At 40.3% G+C, this 11,065-nt stretch overlaps 1 protein-coding gene across 2 annotated transcripts in view; it reads left to right on the top strand.

Moving 5' to 3' along the window:
* Positions 1–174: 174 nt before the first annotated feature.
* Positions 175–11,065, top strand: part of LOC104927472 (multiple inositol polyphosphate phosphatase 1) — a 26,542-nt gene continuing 15,651 nt past the window's right edge. Inside the window, exons 1-5 of one of the 2 annotated variants that reach the window (XM_027276358.1) lie at positions 175–1,285; positions 1,363–1,557; positions 2,204–2,301; positions 3,342–3,472; positions 4,101–4,485. In XM_027276358.1, the coding sequence (XP_027132159.1) occupies positions 724–1,285; positions 1,363–1,557; positions 2,204–2,301; positions 3,342–3,472; positions 4,101–4,485 (1,371 nt within the window). In that variant the 5' untranslated portion in view covers positions 175–723. Of the gene's footprint in view, positions 1,286–1,362; positions 1,558–2,203; positions 2,302–3,341; positions 3,473–4,100; positions 4,505–11,065 lie in introns of both variants that reach the window. The other variant, XM_027276352.1, reaches the window with a different exon arrangement.

Consider the following 11,065-nt stretch of genomic DNA (forward strand, 5'->3'; position numbering starts at 1 on the left):
TTCTAGGACCTGATAAGTCATAAAACCTTTTTTTTTTTTCTTTTTTTTTACAACCAAGCACAGGTTATGACTTCTAAATATTAGTTGTTTATTTTAAATGGACTGACCACTGAAGACTAAACCAAAACTGCAAACTGGAACAAAGTAGTCATTAATGAATTGGAATAACAAGTAGACCTGAACTGGTTAATCAGTGATTATTGAAAAAATGTTAGCAGAAATTACAAGGTACACAAATCTTCATGAGGACATATTTATGTAAGATATCCATTTCACGCTGCAGCTTGATGAGTTCTTGCACTTGAACATGGTTTTATTGTGCGTCTTTGATCTGAAGGTGGTCAAAGTGAAACTACTGGCACTGTGATCATTTATACCTCCCAGTATCGTAAAGTATTGTTAAACCAGGAAGTTGCGACAGAGAGCAGATAAAACAAACATCAATATCGCCCTATAAAACAACTTCATAATGACAATGTAAAATCTTAAAACAGTGTTAAACAAGTGGGCCTCTGTAACCAATTTTACAACAGTGAAACAAAATGCACATATGTAAATGTAATTGTAATTTAATGTGTTTACATTTTAGGATATGCTACTGTGAGGAAATGTGGGTAAACAAACGTGACTGGACTCTGCTCAGTCCCATTTTTGACACTATTCCACAGATGTTTCGAGTTTTCAAAAGCTTTGAGAACAGCTGCTTTTCAAGCCTCTTGAATCATGCTGACTTTTCTTTGGAAATTCACTGTCACCTGCTGTTTACTTAATTATGTGAATCCTGAAGACAATCGGGATATACCAGCCATCGCCAAATATTTCAACACCAAAGGAAGGTACGAGGAAGTGAACCCATATTTCATAGAGGACATACTTTCTGTAAATAAATCTGTTTTACAGCCTCCATCTGCACAATGTCAAGAAATTCACCTGACTGCAATAATAAGACACGGCACAAGATACCCAACCACCAAAAACATCAAGGAGATGCAGCAGATCTACAACATCGTCCGGCACAATGCCTCAGGCGAACAGAGATGGCTACGTGAGATCCAGACCCAGTGGACGATGTGGTACACTGAGGACATGGATGGCAGACTCGTCCAGAAAGGAGTGAACGATCACAAGCATCTGGCCGTGAGGCTGTCAAAGCTGTTCCCCTCACTGATTTCAGAGGAGAAGCTCCGAGGTGGATTCATCAAATTCATAACCAGCTCAAAGCACAGATGTGTCAACAGCACACTGTCCTTCAAGGCAGGACTGACAAAGCTGTGGGGTATTACAGGTAGGACCATGCTGTGATAATGTACTATCATAATTTAACATGCATCTTCAATATAACCTGTTGATATCTCTATGCAGATCAGGAGTTTGACCATACAGTAAACGATGCTCTCATGAGGTTTTTTGACAAGTGCACCAAGTTTGTGGAGGAAGTTGACAACAACTCTTCAGCTTTGGTAGAGGTGGACAAGTTCAAGCAGGGACCAGAGATGAGGAGGGTCCAGGAGAAGATCGCAGACCGCCTCGGAGTCCCATACAGTCTCATCACACACGGTCATATCTGTAGAAACAGTACATTTTTACACTGTTGCGTGTATGTAAATCAATGCACTTACACAGGGTTTCTGAAATAACTAATCAAGATAAAAAGAGTAATTCCCAATTACTCTTTTGGGGACCTAAAATTTAAGTAAATCTAAAAATCTAAAGAGAGTAAATTTCCAGAGTTTAATCTGTATTAGAAACAGACCTAAAGCAGACTAAAGACTCAGAGCATATTGATTGGATACTTTACATAAACTATTATACATCAATTCAAACACAAAAACAGTAAAGTAGCCAGTGAACACTGGGTGGAGCTGTTCTCTAATGTATGAGTGCAGAACATTGTCGTCTATGGCCTTTAATTAGTATTAAAGGTTTCAAACAGATGCAATAATAATTAAGTAACACCTGCCTAGGTTCAGATTTAAGGTTAACACAAACTGCTTTCCAAGCAACTGAAGTGTTACCAGATAGAATAATAGTTTTTGGTGCTTGTAGTGGAAGTATGCTCTCTCTCTGCTTTCTAGTTTATGTTTATGGAGGATGTCAACTTTCTAGTATCTTAGTTGTTGTTTTTTTGTCTGTTTGATTTTTGGCTGCATTTTCTATGTGATGTCACTTCTCAACATATTTTACATCAACCTCTCTCTTGCAGTTATGACCGAGGCTGCATTTTACTTGTGCGCTTATGAATTTGCAATCAAGGCAGTGAACTCCCCCTGGTGTCAGCTCTTTGACGAGGACGATGCAAAGGTAGGAGCAATTAGTCAGATTCAGATTTAGATTTAATTTGTATAGCCCAAAGTCAAAAAGTACATTTGCCTCGGAGGGCTTTACAATCTGTACAGGGAGCGACACCCTCTGTCCTTAGACCCTCATGTGACCCTTAGTGTTCAACTGTGTGTGGATGTAATGTGGCAGCAGCATCCTGAATGCTCCTCTTAATTCAAGTGAGCTAAGAGATCTTTGATGTTTTTCTCAAGTGACTTTATTCATGGAGTCATTGAGAACAAATGTGATGTTTCTTTTTGTTACTAATAACACCAGCAACAGCTCTGCTTGATTCAACTGTCCCAGTAAGTCATCACTGTGTCACAGTGGGCCAGCATGCACAGCTTCAGGTCTGTGAAACTAAAGCAGCTTAATGTAATTCAGCCATCAGTAATTTTCAACAGACATATTAGGCAGCAAAATGTCCATAAACTTTGGCAACAAATCTATGCCGTTTCACCTACATAAGTTAATTTATTTATACGGCTCTCTATCACCAAGTGTAGGACAGGATGTTGTTCTGTAAAATTCAAATTCATCTCAAGCAAGTCTCCTCAGACTTTACAGAGAGAAAAAAAAAGAAACACGGAGACACAAGGTAGTAAGAACGCTGGGTTAGTGTAAGGGTTTTGTTACGCTATAAAGTCACAACAAAGTGACACATGAGCTTACCAGAGAGGCACTTCAGCTGATCAGAGGGGCACTCAGGTCACACAAGGGAAGAGAAAGTAATCCAACTTGAATCCAACATAACCAGGACAACGCAAACCAACTGCTCTATTAAATCTAGGTCAGAGGTACTCAGCATACATAACATCATCTATATATATTTCTTGTTTCTAATGATATGAATATTAACTTCAGTGGCTTGTTGGAAGAATATAGACTCAAAAGCAAAGCCAGAATGTGTTTGTGCTGTCTAGATTTGAAGGTTATGGAGTATGCAAATGACTTCAAAACACATGTTATTTTAAAAGTCATACGAGTTATACAAGATAACTTTGAAGTATCTTCACCCACAGGTTATGGAGTATGCAAGTGACCTGAGGGAATTCTGGAAAAGAGGCTACGGTCATGATATTAACAGCAAGTCAAGCTGCATGCTCTTTCATGATCTGTTTAGCCGGCTGAACACGGCAGCTCGTGAAAACAAGTAAGTGAACTTTAAAGTGACCTTCAGTCCATAAAAATCTCCGTTCTGAAGCCCTTAATGACAGCCCTCAGTGGAATAGCTGCAACAATCACAGGTACCTGTAACATTGTTTTTATCTGCTTGTCCTTGAGCCTTGTTTATTTTGCTGCTGCTCTTGGTTCTTTCATTCTGTGTGTAAGTTTCACTATTGTGATGGTTTATAAATCATCTATTAAAGGTTAAGCAGAGGTGACAGTAGCTCAGTCAGTAGGTCTGGGAACCAGAGGATGGCCATGTTACAGAATGTGGACTGGTAGCTGGATGTGTGTATTATTATTATTATACAATACTAACAGTGCACTTCTACTAGCTCTGTGTTAAATGCAACACGCAATTAGTATTTTCATTCTGTGAACTTCAGCCCTGTTTCACACTCGGTTATTTTAATTTCAGGGTATAACTCCACAGTGCCAGCAAGCCCTAAGCTAAAATTTGGGTTAGCCCATTGTAGAGAGCCAGGGCTGTGTGAAGCCTAAGGCTAAGAATAGTTTGGTCCTGGCTAAATGCAGTGTTAAGAGCCCTTACGACATGTCTGTGTCCTATCCGTACAAATGAAATACAGCTCCATCAATATTGTCCTGTGTGTCAGGTCCGGCCAGCAGGTGGCCGAAGCTGTGACAATCCAGGTGGGCCATGCGGACACACTCCTGCCACTGCTTACCCTCCTGGGCTTCTTCAAGGACAGTGATCCCCTGACATCCACCAACTACGCTTCACAGACCGGACGTTCCTTCCGCACCAGCTACATGTTACCCTATGCAGCTAACTTAGTCCTGGTGCTGTATGATTGTGGAGGAGGTGACCTGAGACTGCAGCCGCTGCTCAACGAGAAGCCTGTGGCTTTCCCCGGTTTGACTGACCAGAAGGACCCCATGCCGCTCTATCAGGATGTCAAAGATCACTACAGGGAACTGCTCCGAGGCTGTGACTTTGAGACTGTGTGTCAGCTTTTTAAGCATACTGCTGAAGTTTAGGCAGACGTAGCAGATTCTGGTGATTCTGGAGTTCCTTTTCTTTTTGTAAAATGTCAAAAATAAGACCTGCCTGATTAAATAAGCATTTTTCTACTTTTAAATATGGCTGTCTAACTGTAATGAACATTTTCAGGAAGCATTAACGTGTTTTGTGAAGCACCGAATTAAAGATTTAGATATGCAGCGCCTTCCTTTCTTTTGACATTGGATTTCTTAACCCCATATTTATTTGTTTTCTTTCATTTCTTGCTTCATTTTCTTATTCTATTTAATTTTTCTTATTTTTGCCTTGATATGACATGTGTCATAATATGTACTGTATATACCAGATTCCAAAATGTAGCATTAACCCTGTACTCATGTACTCTGCTATTAAGAATTAAATAAAAATTTCAATGACAAAAAAAAAAGAGATATGACTGAATGTGCTCTTGTTGTTTCTTTCCATAGGTATGACAGACAGACAATCCTTTAATCAGTTATTCATAATAACACTTTTTTTAGTTGGACAACATTATGTAGATATGGTATTTTTGTGATTTAATACCCCTAGTTTGATTATATTAAGGAGCATAACACCAAGCAGGGAGGGGCGGGGGTAGCAGCGCTGAGAGGTGACAGGAGACATGTAACGACGGGCTCGGCGTTACCCCCATATGCATGCACATATTGTAAGAAGGACGCATAGGAGATGTGTAGAAAGAACATTTATTGGGTAATCATTCAGGTGTGCATTTCCAGCGGGGGCAGAGACACATGGCACGGGACGCGGGGCCAGTCCGCCTCGTAGTCGCCCGCTGCTCAACCGCCTGAACACACAAAACACAGACACACAGACTAAATACACGAGTATGAAGACTTGTTAAAAGTATATTGTGGATTGAGCTAGGGCGTAACAACGCAAAGGTAAACTTACCACAACCTGCTGCTCTGTCTTCACATGGGGTCACGTCAAAACAGGTCCCCGGGGAACGTGGCCCTTATGTATGGTTCTGGAGGACAGCAGTAAGTGGGAAGTAGCGAGTTGTGGAGTTTGTATTGGAAGGAGATTAGAGTATTGGATTGTGAGGATTATTATCATTATTGTTGTAAATTGTTTGATTTGTATGTGTGGAATAAACACACATACATTACCACCTGGAGAATCATTCTCGTGTTTTGCCTCCGGACCGCTCGGGCAAGCTGACAAGACAAGAGACAAGAGGGAGACACGCTGAAGGAGAGAGAGGAGTGAGGACGAGAGAGGAGTGTGGTGCAAAAATATATTATTTTTTACACTATACCAAAAACATTTTGGTTTTATTTGTCCAGATGTCAGTGGTGGGCATTAACAAAGCACATTTACTTGAGTGCTGTTATTTAATTTCTCTTTTTTTCAGTACTTTGTGTGTGTGTGTGTGTGTGTGTTTATATAGATATAAAAAAATGAAATGTCAATAGCACAACAAATTGCCCCTCTGGGATAATAAAGATAAAGATTCCTTACTTTGGACTTTGTTTTATTTTTTTGGCGTTGACTACTGACCACAGTAGCCTGTGTTCAAGCTGAGAACAGCTTATATTAGTTAATACGGGACGCAACATTTATTTTAATAAAGGACGATTTCGTATTTTACGGGATGGGTGGCAACCCTACTCAGATCAGTCAAACCTCCACAGACAGCCTGAAATTATTTCACCTTATAACGCCAAACTTATCACGTTTCACGTTATTACAACGTACAAACTTTCCACTTTATAACGTGATAATTTTATTTTATTTTTCCTGTATGGCAGCAATATGCTTCCGTAATAATGGGCTTTTGCTGCTGCTTCCGTAACGATGTGAATCCTGAGAGGAAGACAGCAGCCGCTGCAGATGTGTTTTATAATAATTAATAAAGAGTCAATATGCTACTAATATGGATGCTAATGAGCACACAGTTAATGGTGGATATTTGTACCTTTATATAAAGTGTTAGCCATATTTTTATAGCCCATAAGGTTTTGGCTGGTGTTGGTTGTTTCAATGGTACACTGGTGGAGTATTGGATGTAGTGGACATTTTTAAAAGGCGCGGGTCCCGTACTGAACTAATATGGGACGCAACATTTAATTTAATAAAGGACAATTACGTATTTTATGGGATGGATGCCAACCCTACTCAGATCAGTCAAACCTCCACAGACAGCCTGAAATTATTTCACCTTGTATTGTCAAACTTATCATGTTTCACGTTATTACAACATACAAACTTTCCACTTTATAACGTGATAATTTTATTTTATTTTTCCTGTATGGCAGCAATATGCTTCCGTAATAATGGGCTTTTGCTGCTGCTTCCGTAACGATGTGAATCCTGAGAGGAAGACAGCAGCCGCTGCAGATGTGTTTTATAATGATTAATAAAGAGTCAATATGCTACTAATATGGATGCTAATGAGCACACAGTTAATGGTGGATATTTGTACCTTTATATAAAGTGTTAGCCATATTTTTATAGCCCATAAGGTTTTGGCTGGTTTTAGTTGTTTCAACGGTACGCTGGTGGAGTATCGGATGTAGTGGACGTTTTTAAAAGGCGCGGGTCCCGTACTGAACTAATACGGGAGGCAACATTTAACATTGTGGACAGAGTGGAAAGCTTGCCGTCCCCTAACAAATCCATTTTGGTCTGGATCAGAGAGAAAAGGCAGGTATTTCTCAAGCCTTTGTGCCAGTACTTTGGCAATTATTTTAGCATCAGAACTAGTTTGATTACATTACTTACAATAAAATATATATATATATATTAAAAACTGGTGCACTATAGTGTATACAATTGTACATACGCTTGTACATTGTCAAGCATAATTTCTTCTCCTGCATTAAATTTTGTGATTAAATTTTTCTGTTCATCTAGTATCTACTGAAGTAAAACAGTAAGTTATTCTGTGTTACTGTCTGCTCTATCTGAGGTTATTATGCAGTATATGGAATGATTAAAACAGACAATACAAGAGCAAAGACAGGGTGACTTTTGACTGCATTACTTACTATTTTAAGAAGGAAAACATTTTTTGTAGTTTTCAAACTATTACTGTACATAGTTGAATTATCTATAATTCGAACATTTATTCAATATTCAATGATTCTTTCCAGGAAGTCTGTGCCTGAAAGGAGTAGAAATACTGTAGGTCAATTTGTCATGGAAATGCATATGTTCAAATTTCTGTTTTTTCTGATTTCATTTATTAATCAGCAATTATCATTGCATTTAGTGTCTTGGTGCTGTGCTGATGGTTGAGTTTCAGCAAACGCTTTCCGGAGGGTGAAAAAACGATGCAGGTTCCTGCTCACCCTTTCAGTCACATAAGATTCTGGTGAGGCTGAGTCTTGTGCCTCATCTCTCCACTATGACACAGACATCAGTAGCTCGCCGACATTTTCTTTCGTTCGTTTCAATATGTCAGAAACCATTGTTTCGTCTACCTCAGACATTGGAGATGGGGCTGAGTCTTGTGCCTCAGCTTCCCGCCGTGACGCAGGCATCAGTAGTATGGCGATTTTTCCTTTACACCGATTCAATGCATCCAAAAATGTGGCTTCATCTAACTCAAATGTTGAAGATGATGCTGGAGGGGTTAGACATGGGCTATTGACATTCTGTTGGAGAAAACACAGAGCGGTCAACTGTTAGATACAGCTACTACTACATACATACTATACTACACTATGATATATATTTAACTGCAATCTACTGGCAGGGGTGGACTGGCCATCTGGCATACCGGGCATCGTCCCGGTGGGCCGTTGAACCAATGTGGGCCGGTCTGGTCCTCTATGTTTTGTTTTGTTTTTTTTCTCTCTCTCTCTCTCTAAATTCCCTCCAATTGGGCTGGCCAATTGGCTACAGAGGGCTAGTAGTGTGTTGCCAGCATCGACAAATATTATTGGTCTATGTTTGTCACTGTCAATCAATCATGGGCTGACAGGCTCAGCGAGCCCTGACAGTGCTGTCAGTCACAACACAAAACGATGCACGTTCCTCCTCACCCTTTCGGTCACATAAGATTCTGGTGAGGCTGAGTCTTGTGCCTCATCTCTCCACCGTGACACAGACGTCAGTAGCTCGCCGACATTTCCTTTAGCTCGTCGTTCCAATATGTCTGAAACCATGGTTTTGTCTATCTCAAACAAAGTCTCAAAGTCTTGTTCCTCAGCTTTCCGCTGTGACACAGGCATCAGTAGCTTGATGATGCTTCCTTTACACTTATTAAGTATGTCCAAAAACATGGTTTCATCTAACTCAGACATTGAGTATTATGCTAAATAAAACTATGTCCGCTAACAGTATAAAGTGAACGTATCATGATATATCATGATAGTTTATTGTTTTAACCTGAAATGTTTCATGTTATAACATGAGAATTTATTGTTATAACGTGAGAAGTTTCGCTTTAAGTAGACCCGTGGAGTCTTCGGTGTCCCCTTCGCTGATCAATGAGAATGCCTCTAACGAGTCGGATTGATTTTTCCTCCTGTGCAGCCTCATGCATTTTAAAATCTTTCTTACTTATCACAATATCATCCACTGTTCTCAGTAACCGTAAAAAAAAAAAAGAAACTATTCTTTCTTTTGCTTTTGTGAGCTGTTTGGGTCCCTCACTCTTAAAACAAAAACAGGCTGCATTATTTAGTTAAGGTGTGCGGCAAAATTGCCCACAACACGACCCTTAAGGCCCACTCACATCGGAGGCGTTACGGCCACGTTACGGCTGCGCCGCGCTCACCGGAGCAGATAGCTGCCAGTCTAGTCAATGAGAGCACTCACATCTCAGAAGCATCACTTCGCACCAGAGAGGAAATCCGACACAGAATCAACGTAATAAACTTCCACCCCCTTTCAAAATAAAACATAATACGCAGTTCATGTAGCTTTTTACAACTTCACATCAACGTTACGTCATGACCGGTGGCACCAGGTGATCAAAGATCGATCAAAGGGTCTCAACTCATAGACACCCGGGCATCACATATGGTTCATAGTAATAAAAAAAAATGTATGAGCCATTTCACGGCCGGTAGGAACACATCCGGTCCGCGGACCGGGGGTTGGGAACCACTGTCTTTAGAACATAAAAGGAAAATAGAAAGTGGGCGTGTCCTAGAACATAAAGGGCAGCAGTGTTCCATTAGTGCAGGTGTGTTAAAGCCCTGTACCCGTCAAATCTCAATCACTTGAGACAACCTTGTCACTTCAGCTGAAGACAAGAGGAAAGAAGAGAAGAAAAGAAGAGAAGAGGACCAAGAGGACCAAGAAGAGGACCAAGAAGACCAAGATGCCAGATACCGAAGGGGAGACTGGGGGGGGGGGGGGTCTGAAACAAAACAAGGTACGGAAATTAGCAAAAAGCGTAAGAAAGAGGGAGGGGTAGCGAAGAGGGGGGGGGAGGAAGGGGGAAGGGGGAGGGGTGGGGTGTGAAAAGACGGACAAAGGGACAAAAGAGAAAAAGAAAGGGAAGAAAAAAAGGGAAACGGAAAGATGAAAGAACATAGTGAGAAAAGAAGAGAAGACAAAAGAAAGACAGAGGACCAAGAGGACCAAGAAGAGATCCAAGAAGACTCTAAGAGGGGCTATGCCCAACGAAGAATACGCGCAGAAAAGGATGAATGAGCCTGAAACACAATAAAACAAGGTACGAATTATAATATAAGCAACAAATACGTGTAAGACATCCTGTTGAAACACTCTACTAATAGCCGGTTGTGGGAGGCATACCAAGAATGCGAAAGTAGTATATAAATGGTTATATATGTTCAAACATATCTGACGATAAAGAAGTGTTAGACAGATATATATTCACAGGGTCACACAAATTGAGGGACCGAAAATTCACAGAAATAATCTTAAAGTTCACAGACTTCGCAGAATGATACGTCAATAGATATTGTACGACGAGATAAATGTACAGCATATGATAGATTAATATTACGTAATATAAAGTGAAGTGCAAGTTGCAATTAACTTATCGATAGTGAAGATGCATATGGATAAGCATATATACGGTTCAGGGAGTAAGTTGACGAAATTAATAACATCGGGGAGTCAAAGATATCTCTCGAACACCTTGACCGGGATACAATGTATAGCTCTAACAAGACACTGAAAATAGATGCGTATAAACGAGCACATACAACAACTAATGATTCAAGCTCAGTAGTCATAGCTAAAACACTATAAACCATATACCTCTTAGTCCTCAGCCACAACGATCCAACAAATCAACTCATTAGATGCCGTTTAGGTGCTGTGAGACGACACAAGAAACATGCAGTAGTGTTTACGGGTGCTGTGAAAGACGCCAGGACCAAACGGGCGGAGCAACGTGACCAAAAAAAGAGATATTGCAACAAGCCTACAAAAATGGTCTACATCAACCACAACAAAGAGATAATTCACAAATAGGTGAGCTTCATCAAAAATAACACACACTGCACTTGGGTTGAGATAGGCAATTGGTTTCATTGTTAATTTCTGGAATTTTTACCTGCTAATGCGAATTTTTCTGCTAAGTCTACTTTACTGAGAATTACTGATTATGTAGGGATTGTCCAACTA

Source organism: Larimichthys crocea, chromosome III (genome assembly GCF_000972845.2).
Source record: "Larimichthys crocea isolate SSNF chromosome III, L_crocea_2.0, whole genome shotgun sequence".
In the NCBI taxonomy this organism is placed as follows: Eukaryota; Metazoa; Chordata; class Actinopteri; family Sciaenidae; genus Larimichthys; species Larimichthys crocea.